Source organism: Carcharodon carcharias, chromosome 20 (genome assembly GCF_017639515.1).
Source record: "Carcharodon carcharias isolate sCarCar2 chromosome 20, sCarCar2.pri, whole genome shotgun sequence".
Classification (NCBI taxonomy): domain Eukaryota; kingdom Metazoa; phylum Chordata; class Chondrichthyes; order Lamniformes; family Lamnidae; genus Carcharodon; species Carcharodon carcharias.
In genome coordinates, this window is record NC_054486.1 from 8,061,464 (window position 1) to 8,084,247 (window position 22,784).

Consider the following 22,784-nt stretch of genomic DNA (forward strand, 5'->3'; position numbering starts at 1 on the left):
CTTTCTCTCTCTCTGTCTCTCTCTATCTATCGAAGTCTTTCTCTCTCTCTCTATCTATCCATCAAAGGGCTTTCTCTCTCTCTTTCTCTCTCTCTCTATATCTATCCATCAAAGTCTTTCTCTCTCTCTTTCTCTCTCTCTCTATATCCATCCATCAAAGTCTTTCTCTCTCTCTTTCTCTCCCTATCTATCCATCAAAGTCTTTCTCTCTCTCTTTCTCTCTCTCTCACTCTATCTATCCATCAAAGTCTTTCTCTCTCTCTTTCTCTTTCTCTCTCGATATCTATCAAAGCCTTTCTCTCCCTCTTTCTCTCTATCTGTCCATCAATAAAAGTCTTTCTCTCTCTCTTTCTCTCTCTCTCTCTATCTATCCATCCATCAAAGTATTTCTCTCTTTTTCTCTCTCTCTCTATCTATCCAGCCATCAAAGTCTTTCTTTCTCTCTCTGTCTATCCATCCATCAAAGTATTTCGCTCTCTCTCTTTCTCTATCTATGCATCCATTAAAGTCTTTCTCTCTCTCTCTATCAAAGTCTTTCTCTCTCTCTTTCTCTCTCTCTATCTATCCATCCATCAAAGTATTGCTTTCTCTCTCTATCTATCCATCCATCAAAGTATTTCTCTCTCTATCTTTCTCTCTCTATCTATCCATCCATCGATGTCTTTCTCTCTCTATCTATCAAAGTCTTTCTCTCTCTCTTTCTCTCTCTCTCTATCTAAGTCTTTCTCTCTCTTTCTGTCTCACTCTATACCTATCCATCCATCCAAGTCTTTCTTTTTCTCTCTCTATCTATGCATCCATCAAAGTCTTTCTCTCTCTCTCTCTCTCTATCTATCTATCAAAGTCTTTCTCTCTCTCTGTCTCTCTCTATCTATCGAAGTCTTTCTCTCTCTCTCTATCTATCCATCCATCACAGTCTATCTCTCACTCTTTCACTCTCTCTCTATCTATCCATCCATCCTATTCTTTGTTTCTCTTGCTATCTATCCATCCATCAAAGTCTTTCTCTCTCTCTTTCTCTCTATCTCTCTCCATCTATCCATCCATCAAAGTCTTTCTCTCTCTCTTTCTCTCTCTCTCTATCTATCTATCCATCGATCAGTGTTTCTCTATCTCTTTCTCTCTCTCTCTCTCTCTATCCATCCATCAAAGTCTTTCTCTCTCTCTATCTATCCATCCATCAAAGTCTCTCTCTCTCTCTCTCTCTCTCTCTATCTATCCATCAAAGGTCTTTCTCTCTCTCTCTTTCTCTCTCTCTCCATATCTATCCATCAAAGTCTTTCTCTCTCTCTTTCTCTCTCTCTCTATCTATCTATCAAAGTCTTTCTCTCTCTCTCTCTATCCATCTATCAAAGTCTTTCTCTCCCTCTCTCTCTTTGTCCATCTATCTATCAAAGTCTTTCTCTCTTTCTCTATCTCTCTGTCCATCCATCAAAGTCTTTCTCTCTCCCTTTCTCTCTATCTCTCTCCATCTATCCATTCATCAAAGTCTTTCTCTCTCTCTTTCTCTCTCTCTCTATCTATCCATCGATCAGTGTTTCTCTATCTCTCTTTCTCTCTCTCTCTCTCTATCCATCCTTCAGTGTCTTTCTCTCTCTGTTTCTCTCTATCTATCTATCTATCCATCCATCAAAGTCTTTCTCTCTCTCTATCTCTCTCTCTTTCTATCAAATTCTTTCTCTCTCTCTGTCTCTCTCTATCCATCCAAGTCTTTCTCTCTCTCTTTCTCTCTCTATCCATCCAAGTCTTTCTCTCTCTCTTTCTCTCTCTCTCTATCCAACCATCCATCAAGGTCTTTCTCTCTTTCTCTCTCTCTAACCATCTATCAAAGTCTTTCTCTCTTTCTCTCTCTCTCTCTGTCCATCTATCAAAGTCTTTCTCTCTTTCTCTCTCTCTATCCATCTATAAAGTCTTTCTCTCTTTCTCTCGCTCTCTATCCATCTATCAAAGCCTTTCTCTCTTTCTCTCTCTCTCTCTGTCCATCTATCAAAGTCTTTCTCTCTCTCTCTCTATCTATCCATCCATCAAAGTCTTTCTCTCTCTCTTTCTCTCTCTCTCTATCTATCCATCGATCAGTGTTTCTCTATCTCTCTTTCTCTCTCTCTCTCTCTATCCATCCTTCAGAGTCTTTCTCTCTCTGTTTCTCTCTATCTATCTATCTATCCATCCATCAAAGTCTTTCTCTCTCTCTTTCTCTCTCTTTCTATCAAAGTCTTTCTCTCTCTCTTTCTCTCTATCTATCCATCAAAGTCTTTCTCTCTCTATCTATCCATCGATCAAATTCTTTCTCTCTCTCTGTCTCTCTCTATCCATCCAAGTCTTTCTCTCTCTCTCTTTCTCTCTCTATCCATCCAAGTCTTTCTCTCTCTCTTTCTCTCTCTCTCTATCCAACCATCCATCAAGGTCTTTCTCTCTTTCTCTCTCTCTATCCATCTATCAAAGTCTTTCTCTCTTTCTCTCTCTCTCTGTCCATCTATCAAAGTCTTTCTCTCTTTCTCTCTCTCTATCCATCTATCAAAGTCTTTCTCTCTCTCTTTCTCTCTCTCTCTATCCAACCATCCATCAAGGTCTTTCTCTCTTTCTCTCTCTCTGTCCATCTATCAAAGTCTTTCTCTCTTTCTCTCTCTCTCTGTCCATCTATCAAAGTCTTTCTCTCTTTCTCTCTCTCTATCCATCTATCAAAGTCTTTCTCTCATTCTCTCTCTCTGTCCAACTATCAAATTCTTTCTCTTTCTCTATCTATCCATCTAACAAAGTCATTCTCCCTCTCTCTTTCTCTCTCTATCCATCAATCAAAGTGTTCTCTCTTCCTCTCTCTATCTATCTATCCATCAATCAAAGACTTTCTTTGTCTCTCTATCTATCTCTCCATCCATCAAAATCTTTCTCTCTCTCTCTCTCGAATTATCCATCCATCAAAGTCTTTCTCTCTCTCTCTTTCTCTCTCTCTCTCTATCTATCAAAGTCTATCTCCCTCTCTCTCTATCTATCAAAGTCTTTCTCTCTCCCTTTCTCTCTCTCTATCAAAGTCTTTCTCTCTCTCTCTCTCTCTATCCATCCATCAAAGTCTTTCTCTCTTTCTCTTTCTCTATCTATCCATCCATCAAAGTATTTCTCTCTCCCTTTCTCTCTCTCTCTATCTATCAAAGTCTTTCACTTTCTCTTTCTCTTTCTCTCCCTCGATATCTATCAAAGTCTTTCTCTCTCTCTTTATCTCTCTCTCTATCTATCCATGCATCAAAGTCTTTCTCTCTCTCTTTCTCTCTCTCTATCCATCCATCCATCAAAGTCTTTCTCTCTCTCTCTTTCTCTCACTCTATCTATCCATCCATCAAAGTTTTTCTCTCTCTCTTTCTCTCTCTCTCTCTCTCTATCTATCAAAGTCTTTCTCTCTCTCTTTCTCTCTCTCTCTCTATCTATCAAAGTATTTCTCTATCTATCCATCCAAAGTCTTCCTCTCTCTCTTTCTATCTATCTACCCCATCAAAGTCTTTCTCTCTCTCTTTCTCTCTCTCTCTATCTTTCCATCCATCAAAGTCTTTCTCTCTCTCTCTTTCTCTCTCTCTATCTATCCATCCATCAAAGACTTTCTTTCTCTCTATCTATGCATCCATCAAAGTCTTTCTCTCTCTCTTTCTCTCTCTATCCATCCAAGTCTTTCTCTCTCTCTTTCTCTCTCTCTCTATCCAACCATCCATCAAGGTCTTTCTCTCTTTCTCTCTCTCTATCCATCTATCAAAGTCTTTCCCTCTTTCTCTCTCTCTCTGTCCATCTATCAAAGTCTTTCTCTCTTTCTCTCTCTCTATCCATCTATCAAAGTCTTTCTCTCTCTCTGTCCAACTATCAAACTCTTTCTCTTTCTCTATCTATCCATCTAACAAAGTCATTCTCCCTCTCTCTCTATCTATCCATCCATCAAAGTCTATATCTCTCTCTTTTTCTCTCTCTCTATCTATCCATCCATCAAAGTGTTTCTCTCTTTCTCTCTCTATCCATCAATCAAAGTGTTCTCTCTTTCTCTATTTATCTATCTATCCATCAATCAAAGACTTTCTTTGTCTCTCTCTCTCTCTATCCACCCATCAAAATCTTTCTCTCTCTCTCTCTCGAATTATCCATCCATCAAAGTCTTTCTCTCTCTCTTTTTCTCTCTCTCTCTCTATCTATCAAAGTCTATCTCTCTCTCTCTATGTATCAAAGTCTTTCTCTCTCCCTTTCTCTCTCTCTATCTATCAAAGTCTTTCTCTCTCTCTCTCTATCCATCCATCAAAGTCTTTCTCTCTCTCTCTTTCTCTATCTATCCATCCATCAAAGTCTTTCTCTCTCTCTTTCTCTCTCTCTCTATCTATCCACGCATGAAAGTCTTTCTCTCTCTCTTTCTCTCTGTCTATCTCTCCATCCATCAAAGTCTTTCTCTCTCTGTCTCTCTTTCTCTCACTCTATCTATCCATCCATCAAAGTTTTTTTCTCTCTCTCTCTCTACTATCAAAGTCTTTCTCTCTCTCTTTCTCTCTCTATCTATCAAAGTATTTCTCTCTCTATCTATCCATCCAAAGTCTTCCTCTCTCTCTTTCTACCTATCTATCCATCAAAGTCTTTCTCTCTCTCTCTTTCTCTCTCTCTCTATCTATCCATCCATCAAAGTCTTTCTCTCTCTCTCTTTCTCTCTCTCTATCTATCCATCCATCAAAGTCTTTCTCTCTCTCTCTTTCTCTCTCTCTATCTATCCATCCATCAAAGTCTTTCTCTCTCTCTCTTTCTCTCTCTATGCTTCCGTCAAATTCTTTCTCTCTCTCTTTTTCTCTCTCTCTACCCATCCATCAAAGTCTTTCTCCCTTTCTCTCTCTCTCTCTGTCCATCTATCAAAGTCTTTCTCTTTATCTCTCTCTCTATCCATCCATCAAAGTCTTTCTCTCTCTCTTTCTCTCTCTATCTATCCATCCAACAAAGTCTTTCTGTCTCTCTTTCTCTATCTATCTATCGAGGTATTTCTCTCTCTCTCTTTCTCTCTCGATATCTATCAAAGCCTCTCTCTCTCTTTCACTCTCTCTCTCTCTATCTAACCATCCATCAAAGTCTCTCTCTCTCTCTGTCTTTCTCTCTCTCTATCTATCCATCCATCAAAGTCTTTCTTTCTCTCTCTATCTATCCATCCATCAAAGTCTTTCTCTCTCTCTTTCTCTCTCTCTATCTGTCCATCCATCAAAGTCTTTCTCTCTCTATCTATCAAAGTCTTTCTCTCTCTCTCTTTCTCTCTCTCTCTATCTATCAAAGTCTTTCTCTCTCTCTTTCTCTCTCTCTATCCATCCATCAAAGTCTTTCTTTCTCTCTATCTATCCATCCATCAAAGTCTTTCTCTCTCTCTCTTTCTCTCTTTATCCATCCATCCATCAAAATCTTTCTCTCTCTCTTTCTCTCTCTATCCATCCATCAAAGTCATTCTCTCTCTCTATCTATCCATCAATCAAAGACTTTCTTTCTATCTCTATCTATCTATCCATCTATCAAAGTCTTTCTCTCTCTCTCTCTCTCTTTCTCTCTCTGTCCATCCATCAAAGTCTTTCTCTCTCACTCTCTCTCTCTCTCTCTCTCTCTCGATCCCACTAAGCATTTCGCACTAACCCCGCCCCTGGAATATTATCCAATCAGGTCGTTCCTCCCTCCTGTTTCCGAGTGAGCGCTGCTCCATCAGCCAATCAGCAGGCCGGTTGCTGTTGTTCGGTTGCTGGTTTGGTTGTCTCGGCGGGAAAGGCCGTTCGCAGCCGGATATTTATCTTTCGTTATTTACCGACGTGTTTATTCTCTCGGAGAGTGAATCTTACCACACCTCCCCCCCCCTCGCCGGGGACTGATCCCGGGATGACCCTGAACCGGGCCCAGTACAATCGGATCAGCCGCTACTTGGAGAAACTGAGGCCCAACAGAGAGGGCCTGAGACTGCTGAAGGAGCAATTCCCCAGGTAGGAGAGAGAGACTGGGACACAGAGTGGGATAGAGAGGGAGGGATAGAGAGAGAGAGGGATGGAGAGAGAGGGAGAGAGAGAGAGAGAGGGATAGAGAGAGAGAGGGATGGAGAGAGAGGGAGAGAGAGAGAGAGAGGGATAGAGAGAGAGAGAGGGATAGAGAGAGAGAGGGATAGAGAGAGAGAGGGATAGAGAGATAGGGATAGAGAGAGAGAGGGATGGAGAGAGAGGGAGAGAGGGGTAGAGAGAGAGATGGAGTGAGGGAGAGAGATGGAGTGAGGGAGAGAGATGGAGTGAGGGAGAGAGATGGAGTGAGGGAGAGAGATGGAGTGAGGGAGAGAGATGGAGTGAGGGAGAGAGATGGAGTGAGGGAGAGAGATGGAGTGAGGGAGAGAGATGGAGTGAGGGAGAGAGATGGAGTGAGGGAGAGGGATAGATGGAGTGAGGGAGAGGGATAGATGGAGTGAGGGAGAGGGATAGATGGAGTGAGGGAGAGGGATAGATGGAGTGAGGGAGAGGGATAGATGGAGTGAGGGAGAGGGATAGATGGAGTGAGGGAGAGGGATAGATGGAGTGAGGGAGAGGGATAGATGGAGTGAGGGAGAGGGATAGATGGAGTGAGGGAGAGGGATAGATGGAGTGAGGGAGAGGGATAGATGGAGTGAGGGAGAGGGATAGATGGAGTGAGGGAGAGGGATAGATGGAGTGAGGGAGAGGGATAGATGGAGTGAGGGAGAGGGATAGATGGAGTGAGGGAGAGGGATAGATGGAGTGAGGGAGAGGGATAGATGGAGTGAGGGAGAGGGATAGATGGAGTGAGGGAGAGGGATAGATGGAGTGAGGGAGAGGGATAGATGGAGTGAGGGAGAGGGATAGATGGAGTGAGGGAGAGGGATAGATGGAGTGAGGGAGAGGGATAGATGGAGTGAGGGAGAGGGATAGATGGAGTGAGGGAGAGGGATAGATGGAGTGAGGGAGAGGGATAGATGGAGTGAGGGAGAGGGATAGATGGAGTGAGGGAGAGGGATAGATGGAGTGAGGGAGAGGGATAGATGGAGTGAGGGAGAGGGATAGATGGAGTGAGGGAGAGGGATAGATGGAGTGAGGGAGAGGGATAGATGGAGTGAGGGAGAGGGATAGATGGAGTGAGGGAGAGGGATAGATGGAGTGAGGGAGAGGGATAGATGGAGTGAGGGAGAGGGATAGATGGAGTGAGGGAGAGGGATAGATGGAGTGAGGGAGAGGGATAGATGGAGTGAGGGAGAGGGATAGATGGAGTGAGGGAGAGGGATAGATGGAGTGAGGGAGAGGGATAGATGGAGTGAGGGAGAGGGATAGATGGAGTGAGGGAGAGGGATAGATGGAGTGAGGGAGAGGGATAGATGGAGTGAGGGAGAGGGATAGATGGAGTGAGGGAGAGGGATAGATGGAGTGAGGGAGAGGGATAGATGGAGTGAGGGAGAGGGATAGATGGAGTGAGGGAGAGGGATAGATGGAGTGAGGGAGAGGGATAGATGGAGTGAGGGAGAGGGATAGATGGAGTGAGGGAGAGGGATAGATGGAGTGAGGGGGGGAGGGATAGAGAGAGAGAGGGGGAGTGATAGAGAGAGAGAGGGGGAGTGATAGAGAGAGAGAGGGAGGGATAGAGAGAGACGGATAGAGAGAGAGAGACTGGGACAGGCACAGAGGGGGCGAGAGGCAGAGAGGGACTAGCACAGAAATGGAGTGTGAGGGAGTGTGACGGGGCCCGGAGGGAGTGTGACGGGGCCCGGAGGGAGAGGAAGTGTGACGCGGCCGGAGGGAGAGGGAGTGTGACGGAGGGAGTGGGACGGGGACAGAGGGAGAGAGAGACTGGGTCATTGAAAGAGGGTGAGACTGCAACAGAGAAGCAGCAAGAGAGACTGGCGCAGAGGGGAGGGCGAGACCGACCTGGGGAGGGGGAGGGCGAGACCGGCCTGGGGAGGGGGAGGGCGAGGAATGGACAGAGGGAGAGATTGGGATAGGGAGGGAGATGATAGCATGGGATAGAGAGCATGGGAGGGAGAGAGAGACTGGGCTAGAAAGGGGGAGAGAGAGAGAGAGAGACAGAGAGACTAGGCTTGAGAGGAGGTGAGAGACTGCTTGAGGAGAGAGCAAGGAACTAGGCTAAAGTGAGAGGGATAGAGAGAGACTGAGTCTGGGACGGAGGGATCAAGGTGGCTGGGACGTAGAGGGACTCAGATAGAGTGGGGGGAGAGAGAAACTTGGATAGAGTGCAAGAGAGAAGAGATTGGAATTGAGAGGAAGAGAGTTAGAAATGATGGAATAGTGTGAGAGTGAGAAGGAGTCTAGGATAGACAGATAAGGAGATTGAGAAACTGGGATAGGTAGGAGACAGAGAAGCATAGAGAGATTGGGATAGGGGGCGTGTACTGAGCTTGGAGTGATTGAGACACTTGGGTCGGCAGGGAGAGAGAGACTGAGGGTCTGATGGTAGAGAGAGAGGGAGCAAAATCTTTTGGTGGGGTTGGCAGGGTGGTGAGGGTGGAGCAGGGTGCTCAAGCAACCAGACCAAAACAGAAAATGCTGCTAACACAGCTTTTTATTTGCAGTAAGTGGAATCTATGAATTCATTTCATAAACTCACAAGTTTTTTTTTCTCATGAAATGTGAGCATTGCTAACAAGATCTGCATTTATTGCACTTCCCTAATTGCCTTTGAGAAGTTGGTAATGAGCCTCCTTCTTGAACTGCTGTTGTCCATGTGAAGGCACACCAATGGTGCTGTCCTGGAGGGAGTTCCAAGATTTTGACCCTGCAACAGTGAAGGAACAGTGATACAGTTCCAAGGCAGTAAAAGCAAAATATTTCTAATGCTGGAGATCTGAAATGAAAACAAAGTGTTGGAAAAGTATAGCAGGTCTGGCAGCATCTGTGGAGAGGTAAAGAGAGATAACGTTTCGAGTCCAATGCGACTCTTCATGCGAACTTCTTCAGTTCCAAATTAGAGTTAAATTGAACACGCAAATGTTAATCCTGTTCCTCTCTCCACAAATACTGTCAGACCTGCTGAGTTTTTGCAGCATTTTCTATTTTTAGTTCCAAGACTGATGGTGTGTGGCTTGGAGTGGAACTTACAGGTGGTGGCGTACCCATTCATCTGCTCCACTTGTCGTTCTAGGTGGTAGAGGTCACGGGTTCCGAAGGTGCTGTCGAAGGAGCCTAGATGAGTTGCTGCAGTGCATCTTGTCGACGATACACACTGCTGCCACTGTGCGTCAGTGGTGGAGACAGTGAATGTTTAAGGTGGTGAATGGGGTGCCAATCAACCGGGCTGCTTTGTCCTGGATGGTGTCAGCTTCTTGAGTTTTCTTGGAGCTGTGCTCATCAGGCAAGTGGCAAGTATTCCATCACACTCCTGTCTTGTAGATGGTTGACAGGCTTTGTGGAGTCCAGAGGTGAGTTACTCAAGGTAGAATTCCGCAGTATATTGCTTTGTATTAGTGAAGTAATGTAGTCTTCGTTGTAGTGACTGTACAGCAAGATCCCATAAACAGTAAGAGTCATAGTCAAAAGCAAAATACTGCCAATTCAGAAAATCTGATATAGAAGCAGAAAATTCTGAAAATATTCTTTGGTCTGCTAGCATCTGTGGAGAGAGAAACCAAGTTAACCTTTCAGGTCAGTGACTTTCATCTGAACTCTCAGACCTGAAATGTTAATTCTGTTTCTCTCTCTCTGCAGATGCTGCCTGTCCTGCTGAATGTTTCCAGTCATAATGGCACAGAAGGAGGCCATCTGGCCCATTGAGTTTGTGCCAGCTTTCTATTGAGCAGTCCAGTCTGTCCCATTTCCCAGCTCTAACCCTGTCGTCCTGCAAGCTTCTAGTGACCAGATGATGTGTTTTTGTGATGTTGCTTGAGGAGGACCACCTGCTTTTCTTTGAAATAGTACATTGGGATTTTTTTTACATCCAATTGAAAGGGCTGATCTCTGTTTAACCTCTCATCTGAAAGACAGCACTTCAGGTACAGCATTCCCTTAGTACTGCATTAATGTGTTAGCCCACATTGCAGAAAGTACATGTCGTCAGTGAAAACCAAAACAACCATCAGACGTTGGAGACAAAACAGCACAATTAGCAATTCAATGGAGAAGTTGTGGAGAGAGAGAGAGAGGAAATCTGGTGAGGCAAGTCGTGGAGATGGGACTGTCAGGAAGAAGGAGAAGAGGAAAACCAGATGGAAAGATGCGGTGGTGAGAGATTTGAACTTAACCGGATTGGAAGAGGAATGGGTGACAAGAAGAGATGGAAAAGGGTGATCAGCCAGCATTGCGGCGACCCCAAATAAAATGGGAGAAGCTGAAAGTGAAGAAGATGTTGAGGAGGAATTTCTCCTCAGAGGGTGGTTAGTCTTTGGAATTCTCTTCCTCAGAGAACAGTGGAGGCTGGATCATTGAATATACTCAAGGCTGAATTAGATAGATTTCTGATCTACGAGGAGTTGAGGGTCATGGGGGCAGATAGGAAAGTGGGGTTAAGACCACAATCAGATCAACCATGATCTTATTGATTGCTGGAGTGGTTTCGATGGGCTGAGTGTCCTGCTACTGCTCCCCTTTCAATGATCTGTCTTTATTACTGCTCCATGACAACTGAGTTTTTCCCCATTGGCTCCCTTACTGATCAATACTTACTGTCAGAATAAATGACTCTAGTGTTAATGCAAAATCTAACCAAATGATTAGAATTAATTAATTGAAAACTGAAAGGGAAAAAGCAGAAATTCAGGATTTCGCATGTATCCTTTAATACTTCATAATAGCTGTTCAGTTGGATTTAATTGTTTAAGTTATAGAAATTTGTTCAAACCTTCGGAATAATTGTTTCAGAATTTTTTATGCTAAATATTCACCCATCTGTTTTAATCTCCAGTTCATTACGTAGGCCACTTACATTGAGTGCAGTTTACTGTGCCAGTGAAGTGAAGCTGGCCCCCACATGTTTAATTTCTATTCTCTTGCCTCTGATCTGTAGACACCCCATTCTCTTTGTGTGCATGTGTGTGGCACCTCACTGCCAAAATTTCTTTGTAAATTGCTTCTAAGCAAACTCCTCCCTCTTCTAATTGATCCCTAATTCACTTTTTCCACTCAAGATGCTACGTAACATTGTTTGGACAGATATGGTGAGCTCAATGCATGTACCCTGTAAGGGTCTCCTGAAAAGATCATTTTCTGTCAACTGGGTTCACTGAATGATGGACAATCAAGCAGCCTACTAACAGCTTGAGGGACAGCAGTTTGTAATTTTATAGGACTGTGGAGATTTGGACTTTGCATTCCCTCCTCTGATATTTAACCAGCCAATGTTTTAATTATTGTTTTTTAACACATTGCTGGATTTATTGGAAGCAGCTTGTGGAAGTGCTGCATTAATTTCAATGGAACTTCTCTAAGCGGTTGAATAACTGTTTGTAACTGTGATGTGACTCGTTTCTAACTTGATTTTAAACCAAAGTTGAGATTTCTCTACTGTTCATAACATAAAAAGAAAATTCAAAACTAATTGATATTTAGGCTATCGTACTTCCGATGTAAATTGCATCCTTGGATTTTAGAAAAAAACAAACAGGCCGAAGAGGCATTAATTGCAAAATGTTTTCACTGCTGTTTGCTAATTGACTCCAGTGATGTGTTTTCACTGGAAATTAGCAAAGAGAGCAACTTTCTGATGTTACAGAATATAGATCTGATGAAAGGCTTTTATCAGGTGCAGTTACCTTGTACTACAATGTTATGAAAATAGCTGCACTTGAAGTCTTTTTATGTTGTTGAGTGAGGATGCATAGGATACGGTCTTTTCCAACTCTTTTGTTCTTTGTGCTGGCTTAAGAGAAGTTGATTCCCAAAATAATGTAAACTGAAACATACCACCTTGCACAAGGCTACGCACACTGTTGCCCAATGGAACACTCCAGTGACAGTGCAACATAATGAAGTCTCTGCTTTGTTTGGTAAGGTCAGTTGAGCACTTTTAGAACATTGATTAGAAAGATTGTACAGAAGAGGACCCATTTGTGTCACCTTGTGGCCCAATAATTGGGGGGTTGATTGGCTTTGCCTGCTAGTCTTTCCATACTTCTATCTAGTATGCTGTTGGCAACATGTGACATTGGCCAACAAGAGCAACAACAACTTATATGGCACCTTTAACATAATGAAACATCCCAAGGCACTTCATCAGAACATTAGCTTAATAGTGGGCAGCCGAGGGTCCAGTAGGATTGAGGAACTTGGAGAAATTAGTAAAGAAATAGTCCTGGAGTAATTATTGGGATGAAAAGCTGGCAAATCCCCTGGATTTCATGGCTTGCACCCTACAGTTTTTGAAGAGCTGGCTACAGTGATACAGGATGCATTAACTTTGATCTTCCACAATTCCCTAGACCCTGAAACCTTCCCCATGGGTTTGAAGGTAGCAAATTGAACTCTGATATTCAAGAAAAGGGGGAGAGAACTTGAGGCTAGTAGGCGGGAAATTGCTAGAATCCATTATTTGGGACTCAACAGCTGGGCAGAGTCAACACAGATATACAAAGAGAATTTGTCAAATCCTGTAGAGTTCTTTTGAAGTAACAAGCAGGGTGAATAACTGGGAACCAGGGATCCAGTGTATTTGGGTTTTCAAAAAGCATTCCATAAGGTGCCACACAAGAGGTTATTTTACATAAAATTTGGGCTCATGCAATTGGGGGAAATATATTAGTATGAATTGAGGATTGGTTACTGGACAGAAAACAGAGCAGGAATAAATGGATCATTTTCAGATGAGTAGGCTGTAACTAGTGGGGTATTGCAAGGATTAGTGCTTGGGTCTCAGCTATTTATAATCTATATCTATGATTTATAAGGGCTGTGTGTAACCTATCCAGATGTGCTCACAGTGCAAAACTAGGCTGTGAGGAGGACACAGAGGTTTCAAAGGGATATGGATAGGTTAAGTGAGTGGAGAAGAGCATGGCATTATCAAATATAATATGGAGAAGTGTGAAGTTATCCACTTTGGTAGGAAAAATAGAAAAGCAGAATTTTTTTTTAAATATTGAGAGTCTGGTAAATGTTGGTATTCAGAGGGTCTGGGTAACTTGGGCATGTATGACAGAAAGTTAACATGCAGACACGGCAAATAATCAGGGAAACAAATGGTATGTTTATTACAAAGGGATAGGAATGTAAGAGAAAAGAAGTATTACTGCAAATATGTAGGGCCTTGGTGAGGCCAATCCTGGAGTAGTGTATAAGGTTTTGGTCTCCTTACCTAAGGAAGGACATAGTTGCCTTAGAGAGAGTGCAACAAAAATTGACCAGATTAACCCCTGGGAAGAGGGGATGATCCTATAAAGGGAAATGGAGTAGATAAGGACAATGTTCTCAAGCATTTAGAAGAAAGAGAGGTGACCATTTTGAAATATAAAATTCTTAATGGGCTTGAAAGGTTAGATGCTGGGAGGATGCTTCACCTGGCTGGAGAGCTTAGAACTAAGGGCTACATTGTCAGAATAAGGGGTTGGTCATTTAGGGGTGAGGTGAGGATAAATTTATTCACTAAAAAGGTTGTGAATCTTTCGAATTTTCTACTCCAGAGGGTTGTGGATGCTCAGTCATTGAGTATATTCAAGATAAAAGATTGATACTGAAGGATATCAAGGGATATGGGGATAGTGCAGGAATGTGGAGTTGAGGTAGTAGATCAGCCATGATCTTAATGAATGACATAGCAGATCAAAGGGCTAAATGGCAATCTCATCCTAATTCTTAAGTTCTTGAAGCTGTGTCCTGCTTCAGGAAGAATTAAAATTCCCTGCTCCACAGACATTCAAGGTAACTCTTAAGTATAAGAACAGACGGACCTAGGGGTGCAATTTCACATATCTTTGAAGGTGGAAGGGCAAGTTGAGAAGGTGATAAAGAAAATGCATAAGACATTTAGCTTTATAAACTGGGGCATTGAACACAAAGTCATATCAAAACCTTTGCAAATCCCTGTTAGGTCTCAGCTTTACAGGTTTGGGCACACACTTTAGGAAGGATGTCAAGGCCATATAGAGGATGTGGAAAAGGTTTACCAGGATGATACCAGGGATGAAGGAGGACAGTTGTGTGGAGAGATTGGACAAATTGAGATTATTTTCTTTAGAGTAGAGATGATTAAAGGGAAAATCTATTTGCAGTTTTCAAAATTATGAGGGGTTTTGATAAGGCGAGTAAGGAGAAACTATTTCCACTGGCAACTGGATTGGTAAGAAGAGATCATAGATTTAAAATAATTCACAAATGACCAGGGGGGCAATGGGAAATGTCTTCACGTATAGGATTAAAATCTGAAACACATTACCTGAAAGGGAAGCTGAGTCAGATACTATAGCAACTTTCAAACTGCAATTAGACATGTTCTTGAATAAGACTCATTTGCAGGATCATGGTAAAAGGTTGGGTGGTGGAGCTAAATTTGGCTGCTTTTTCAAAGATCTGGCTTAAGCGTGATGGGCTGAATGCCCCTCGTTTTGTGCTCTAGGTTTCCATAGTGTATTACACATCATTAGCCAAAATTAACTAACATTCCAATTTCCTTCTTTGTCAGAAACCTGTCAAGCTTCCTCTTAAAAGAATGTATCATATGTGCACTTAGCCACATCTACTGGTAATCTACTGCAGGAGGTCAAGTTTCTATCTAACCTGGCTTTTCATCTATATATTTTCTAGGTAGACCTTCCAGTCTCATAACAATATCTGTTTTGAATATCTTAAGGTCTACTGTAGCTAAAACTTTCATAATTTTAAGAACCTCAGAGTGGCTCTGCAATTCCTTTATAACCAAGACCTCTAATTTTAGGCATTATTCCTACTGGCCTCATCTATGACTTTTAGAGAACCTGAATCTCCATTATCAGATTTTGCCAGATAAAACTAGAAGCAGTACTGCAAGTAAGAATGAACCAAAGCTTTATATATCCTAATTAAAGTGCTCATAATTGTGTACTTCATTGAGTTGACAATACTTTAAAAAAAAAACCTTATTTGCCTTGTGTGTGGTTACCTCACTTGTGCACTTTTCATGATTGGTCATCAAGTCCCTTGCATGCTTTGTTATTTTTTAGTGGTGGCTCATGCCTGCAGTGGATGTGCTTCACGTTAACAGAACTCACGTCCTTCTATTCATGCCATTTTTTTTCTGTTGTTTTGAAACACCAACATATTTTTGTTTCAGAAGTGTTTGGCTTGGACCACCTTTCTACTGCTTTCTTGGTTTGAACCTCTTTTCTCACATTTTTCCTGGCTTAATAATTTCTCAGCCCTGTCCGCTACATTCTAGTTCACTTCTTGGGAGCCACTGAATACAGCGGAACCTTAGCAATTCCATTTCAAGTGCTGTCCAGAAATTCTGCACTCCATTTTGGTTAACCTACATTATGGGAAAATGCATGTAGTTGTATTCTTAACAAGGCTTTCCAGTTGGAAATACTGTTTCTCACCTTTACATGGTAATCAGTGTTAACACAGGATATTTGAAGGAAATTATTTATTCTTTCATGGGCTAGGCATGGTTAGCAAAGCCAGCATTTATTGCACATCCCTAGTTGCCCTTGAGAAGGTGGTGGTGAGCTGCCTTCTTGAACCGCTGCAGTCCATGTGGTGTAGGTACTCCCACCGTGCTGTTAGAAAAGGACTTCCAGGGTTTTGACCCAGCAACAGTGAAGGAACGGCGATATACATCCAAGTGAGGATGATATGTAGCTTGGAGGGGAACTTGCAGGTGGTGATGTTCCCATACGTCTGCTACCCTCGTCCTTCTCTGTGGTATAGGTTGTGAGTTTGGAAGGTGCTGTCGAAGGAGCCTTAGTATGGTCCATCTTGTAGATGGTACACACTGCTGCCACTGTGCGTTGGTGATGGAGAAAGTGAATGTTTAAGGTGGCGGATGGGGTGCCAGTCAAACGGGCTGCTTTGTCCTGGATGGTGGTGAGCATCTTGAATATTATTGGAGCTGCACTCATCCAGGTCAGTTGTAAGAACCGCGTCCGCCTGCGCACCCACCCCGGCACAGGATGTTGAGAGATTGTAATGCCAATGAATGTCATGGGGAGTTGGTTAGATTCCCTCTGATTGGAGATAGTTATTGCCTGGAAATACTTAGAAATATTACATAGTTTCAGTAAAGTAAAAAAATATATTGTTATAATGGAGAGAAAAGGTTCCTTTTTACTGAAAGGTAATGGGAAATGGATACAAAACATGCTGAAAGTACATTGCAGGTCAGAATCCCAAAGGAGGCAAATAGAATAAAGTTTTGGAAAGAACACACTAAAGTGTAGATGTCCTCCTTTTTCAGACACTGATCAATGCCCTGTCATTTCTGACAATTTATGCTTCTATTTCAATTTTTTGGATTCAGTTATTCTCTTTATAACTAGAAAATAGTAAGGTTAGTTTTTTTTCAATAACAACTCTTGGAAACGATAAACAATGGAATATTTATAAAATCCCTTTTTTGGACAGCTCCTTCTGGAGAAAAAGCCCTATTTGTAATGAAATGTTGGCACTACAAGAATCCCTGCTAAAATTCTAAATTCTGGATGTCTCTATTATCAGACACCTGTTTTTTATAGTTGAATGGGAGGAGTGTCTCTGTGTAGGATGAATTTTGCAAGTATTTTAAGGCCAATCTTAATAAATTGAGGCCTTATTAAATTATATTAACTTTATATTAGTGGCCTGCATATAGAGTTTTTCTCTATTAAGTATTGCTCTTAACTGAGCTGATTTTTGTATCATTCATGGAGCAAATATTATAAATTGTACCTGATGTTTTTATGAAGTTAGCCAAAAGAGTATTCTTGCTTGTAGCAGCATTATTCTTTATCCTTTTTTTTTTTTACTGATGAGGTTCAATATCTGCATATAATTAATGTCTTGTGCACATCTCGGCATAGTTTGTTTTTATTACTTTATCAGGTTTCAGGAACCACACAAAAACTAATACAGTTTTAAGGCCCTGATGGGAAGAACTCCTGCCACTCTTTACAGTGCCTGCAAAATATATTTTCTATGTCCGATCAGTATGCTATACTCTGGGGGTTTTGTGATAGGAATGGCAGGAAATCACGCTTCAAGACATAACGGATTGACTAGGCCATCCATCATTTGTTAGCATGCGTTGAGCTGCTTGGTTTCTGCACAGGGGCTTGTGATTTAGTAAATACTTCAGAGATGAATAGAGCTGCTCACATGGGAAGCTATCACTGTCCTTCAGCAGACTAAGACACAGATTCATGCTGAGAAGGACGTCCAGCGGCAGCTCATCAGTAACTGGTCTGTCACAGTTGGTGGTGGCCACCGACCATTCACAGTATATTAAATGCATCTTTAATATCTGCTTGAGTAGATTTAATGAAGAAAATTCTGTTTCTATACACTAACTACAGTTTCCCCTTGTGTTTTATGCAAGGAAATACAGTTAGCAGAATAGCACTGTAACAGAAATGCAGTCCAGCAGCATCAGGATAGAAATATCATTTTACATTTATGTATTGAATACAATAAAAGCTCTGTGATCCCAAATATTGCCATAGGTAATTTAAACAATATAATTTTTGGGTAGTAGAAATAAGGCTGATTGGGTGCAAATTAAGGATTGGTAATAAACTGTTTAAGGCCTGCACAGTGCTAGTGCTATTGGATCATGTAAGCAATAATTTGAATATCTAAAATATCTTTCTGTAATTGCCTTCGCACTGAGTTTTATTCTGTTGAGGTAAAACTTTTATATCATTTACTGACATTTAAATAGCTGAAAAATTACCATTGACCCTTGAAACCTTGTCAAGAGAAACTAGTTATTTTCCTTATAAATTGATATATTTGACATCTTGCTACAGTTTACCAATGATGAATTTGAAAGTTCATTTTAGATGAATAATGCACTTTGAGGTTAATTTTAGTACTTGGCTTCTAATTAGTTTAAACTAATTTTGTCAGCCATCATCTATAGAATAATTTATTATGCATCTTTTACTTGTTCTAGTAATGTTAGAAAAAAACACTTCTTGATGTAAAACTTTTTTTCCTCAGTAATTAATTTATACTTTGCATCTAATGTTTAAAATATTAAGTTCAGATGTAATGTTTAGTAATTTACAGTCAATTTATAGAGATAAGGATATTAAAAGTGAACTTTGAATTTTTTTTCCGGTTTAATACCTTCTGTCTACTTTGGTAGAACGACTTATGAAATTTAAATTTATCTCTGCTGTATAATTCTAGGTAAGGTCATGTGCCAGCACATACAACACAAAGCAAAGTTCCTCAGCTGTGCAGTATACGTAACACAGATGTTGGGGTGTCATCTGTCAACTATGCTACCCTACAGAGTTAAAAGTTCTAAAGGGAAAAGAATTCGACACAGTGCTGTCACTGTTACCCTTTCACAATTCGACAGCATGCAAATTGTGCACCTCCTGCTTAGCTGCACCGTCCTGTCTAGTGTCTACAGAAACTGGAATGGAAAGAGTGCAGCTAGGACTCAGAGTAGTGACAAGGGTACTGCTATGCTGGAGATTTGAATTGGAGATTGTCTGTAGTCAGCTTTGGTAAATCTCCCAATGGTGTTGCAGAAATTCCCGCAGGTTTCTGTCCAGGGAGAGGCCTGTTCAGTCCTTTTCTGCCCCCTTGAATGAAGTTTCATCTGAAGGTACCCTGCCTGTAAAACTGCATCCAGTTCAAATTTACATACATCCCCAGAGTCCAACTGGCAGATGCTTTACTCTTCGAAATGTTTAAAAGAAAGTACAGAACAAGAGATTGCAGGAGCTCTGTGTACAGTCCCAGAACGTTTTGGAAATGGCTAATATGCAGTTTTCATCAGTGCTTAGGCGGGGCACAATATGGTGCCTGTGGTTCACTGGGGAATATGAATGTTGATTAAGCATGCTTTCAGGCTTTGAAATTCTGAAGTAGTGTCAGAATAATGGATGTTGAGCAAATGTCAAGCATTTGTTAATTTCTCTGTTATTTGGGGTTTATCTACCATGATCAATCAAATAAACTAGTGCTTTTCTGTTGTGGCATGTGCCATTGATATGGTGATCAGCTAGCTGTAAAGGCCATTGTTTTCCTTGCTGCAGAAAAAGGCAATGTATATTCAGAGTGCGGAGGATAACAAAACCTTTTTCAAGCAGAAATACTCCATTTGCACAGATTTAATTTACAGCACAGTAATGTTATTTGTAAACGTGCATTTTTAATTTATCTGTAATTCTAAATTTATTTTTTAAATAATATAGTAGTTAGGTAACTAATGCGCTTAATTTCCCAATTGAATACCACTTCATATTAAACATTGGGAATAAAAGTGAAACATTAAATACATCAATTTAGAAGCAATGTAAATGATACAGGTAAAATATAACTCGTATGTTGCAGAAAGCTGGAGTTCATTTTTTACTCGCATTCTTGAACTTGTACTTTTCACACCTGTACGTGACTAAGCTCAAGTTTTTTTCTTTAACCGGAATCAGATTTGAAACGAGCAAAACTGTCATTTATATCACAAAACTATAATAATTTTCATTATATAATTGGTTTATTGTGAAATAGGTTTATGGGTGTGAGGAGATGGTTCTGTCTGTATGATTTGAGTCAGGTGGACTGCAAGCTTGAAATTATCGAAATAAGTTGGGGGTAAAAGGCATTTAAATGCTAATGAGTAAACATGGATGACGCCTTAGCATGTAGGGTGTGAAGAAAATTTGCATTTTTAGTAAGTGAAGGAGTTGTTTGGGTTTCAAAGGGATGGTAGGATGTTTACAAGTAACAAGATAAATAGGGCGAGGTTATGATGTTTATTTTTCCCAAAAGGTACTGACCATATTGGCAACATGAAAGATTTTTATATTATGGGAAAAGTAAATTTACAAAGACACATAGAACCATAGAATTTACAGAGAGAAACATACATAAAGAAGGTGATGTTGGGGGGCCATATAAGAACTAAAAGGAGTGTGTGAAACAGCCTTGGGGAAGCCTCCAGCCATGTTTGCGAAGGTCTTCTGTGTCCAACAACTAAAGTTGCAGAAAAACCTTTGGAATTCATTGTCGAGTGGGTATTGTGGTAAACATGCTGGCTTGCTACTTACATTTAAAAGCTGTTTTGGACCGTTGCCTTAAAGTGGAGGTATAGTTGTGAGTCAATTTAATTAGGAATTCTGGGATTTGTTATTAAGTAACAAAGTATACAGTATTAAGTAACTGTAATCTTATGTATGTGCTTAAAATCCTTTCTTTTGTTAATAAATGTTTTAATTTCATTTTTTAAATCTCTGTAGGTGTTATTGGACTCATTACTTCTGAATTCAGTGCACAAATCTTGTAAGAAATACAAATTGCAAAACTGTTGTGATAGCGTGTCTAAGTTTCCCTTGTGGATTTAGTCCATCTGGCATACCTCACCTGCCATGCCATAACATTTACAATGAATTATGAACCCAGTTGTCATCCTAGGTCCATTACGCATTTAGCCAGGAATGGTTGAGACAGCACAACTTGTAGGCCAGGGGGGCAAAAATGTAGCTGTTCTGTAGATGTAGATTCTGGTGTTTTTCTGTGAATCTTTCAAAGGTTTATTTTATATCCTGTGTGAGCCCGCCTACTTTGGAACTTGAAGATCAGGCAAATGAGAGTCCTTGTCTGTGCTGATTTTAGTTCATCTTAGTCACTTTAGGGAGTGTCACATTTATCTTCATTGTTCCTAAATCAGGGAAGGAAAAAAAGTGAGGCATTCCTTTCTTGTCTGCTATTCAGTTATTCTTCATGGAAATCCATGTGCGTGGATATTGGATGGGATTCACTCCACTCCCTGTACCATCTATGGTTGAATAGTTTGTTTAAGCTCGTGCATAAGGAATGGACAGTTGGGTGAATTGCAAAGTGGTCAGTGTGTGGGAAGAGACATTGTATTATGAATTTGTGCTTTGATGGGTAGAGGGTAGAAAGTTGGAGGGGCACTTGCAACTTAAGATAGCTGTAAGTATTTTACTAAGCATAAATTATAGTCTTAATGTATAATGCGTTCTCAAAAAACCCAGATGATGCTTTAAGTAAGCTGTGTGTATTCCTTTGTAGAATCTGAATGGGAACAAAAGGAAATTTCTAACTTTAGTCTTTTTAGGTGAGTAAACTTGCCACAAAACAATCTTCAGAGTTGCTTTTTTAATATAATGTAAGTTGAAAATAGTTTCAAATCCTAGCTTTATTGAGATCAAGATGATAAAATGATGTTTGTTAGTTACATATTTGCAGTGATGTTTTGGAGCCATCTCCGAATCTGTCCATAATTTCCCCTTCAAGAGCACAGTTAAGCACAGTCATTTGCATTAAATGCACCCAAATGCAAAATGCATACTTAAAGTAGCAGCAGGAGCCTCATTTTCTCAGCAATAATTTACTCCATGTAGATAGCCCAGTGGTGGTTTCATAATAAATTGCTTGTGAATCAAAGAGTTTTCAATGTAACAGATTTTAAATACAGGAAAGCTGCTATTAACCTCCTTTTAGGGTGGAAATCTTCTGCAATTTTAAATTTAACTTCTAGAAATGAATTCATGCACAATAGGTAATTGCAGTAAATAAGTATTCAGAATTATTTGCAAATATTTTGTACACTTTTGTTTATGTGGCAAGATATTTACAGACCACTCAAAAAAACATGAGGGCAAACAGTATCCGAGTATTAAATTGGCGCCTGACAGTTTGAAGGCAGGAACAAAATAATTAATGTCTATTACTTTATTTGGGGCAGGAGTTTAATAAGAAAAATCAAATTTTTGTTTTGCCGTTGACACATAGACATTCTGGATAAAACATTTGTTTTCCTCGGTAAAAGAGTGATCAGTTTTCAGCTTCAATTTGGATGTTTTACTTTCCACTGTAGATTAAAATGTCTGCCTGATAATTCAGGAGGGCTCAACATTTTTAGGCACAAATTGGGCAGTGAAATGAAATGCAATTCTACTCACAATAACTACTTAAGTGCCTGTGTGAAATAATGGGTGTGGAGTTTCCTTTAATTAACTATTTCTCTGAAAACCTGCAACATCTATGTCACAGTTGCTAATCGTCTTGTGTCATAATGCATCAAGGAAGTGGGGCATTCTGACAGAAATTGCTTGAATCAAAACCATATCTAATACCCTCACTCACATCACTCTCTCCATATTATGTCGGAACAACAGTAGGTCATTCAGCCCCTCAAGGTTCTTCTGCCATTTAATAAAATCATGGCTGATCTATATCTTAGCTCCATCCACTTGCCCTGGCTCCTTATCCTTATATGCCTTTGTCTAACAAAAATCTTATCAGTTTCAGATTTAAAATTAATAATTGAGCCAACATCTTCTGATTTTTTTTTTGAGAGAAAGCTCCACACTTCTGTCACCTTTTCATTGAAGAAATGTTTCCTAACATCTCTTCTGAATGACCTGCCTTGGTTTTTAAGATTGTGTCCCCTTATCCAATCCGCCCTATCAATCCCTTTCAAAACTTCAACCAAATCATCCCCTGGCCATCTATATTTCAGGGAATATATGAGCCAAGTTTATGTAGTCTCTCTTCATACTCTAACCCTTAGAGTCCTGGTAACATTCTGAATCTGCACTGCACTCCTTCCAAGGCCAATATTGATAGAAGATAAAAAATAAAAACCCAAATGTTGTTTTATGGGACCCCTCATCCAATTGGATATTGGTACAAGTCAGTGCCCCTTCTGTGGAGGAATAAAATCATGGG

The 22,784-nt window shown here is 40.7% G+C and overlaps 1 protein-coding gene across 5 annotated transcripts in view; it reads left to right on the plus strand.

Moving 5' to 3' along the window:
* The first annotated feature begins 5,706 nt into the window (after positions 1-5,706).
* cdin1 (CDAN1 interacting nuclease 1) overlaps positions 5,707-22,784 on the plus strand; it is a 136,332-nt gene continuing 119,254 nt past the window's right edge. For 2 of the 5 annotated variants that reach the window (XM_041215234.1, XM_041215237.1), the window contains exon 1: positions 5,707-5,960. In XM_041215234.1, the coding sequence (XP_041071168.1) occupies positions 5,860-5,960 (101 nt within the window). In that variant the 5' untranslated portion in view covers positions 5,707-5,859. Of the gene's footprint in view, positions 5,961-9,347; positions 9,401-9,686; positions 9,971-10,036; positions 10,200-22,784 lie in introns of those variants that run through there. The other 3 variants (XM_041215239.1, XM_041215236.1, XM_041215235.1) reach the window with 3 other exon arrangements.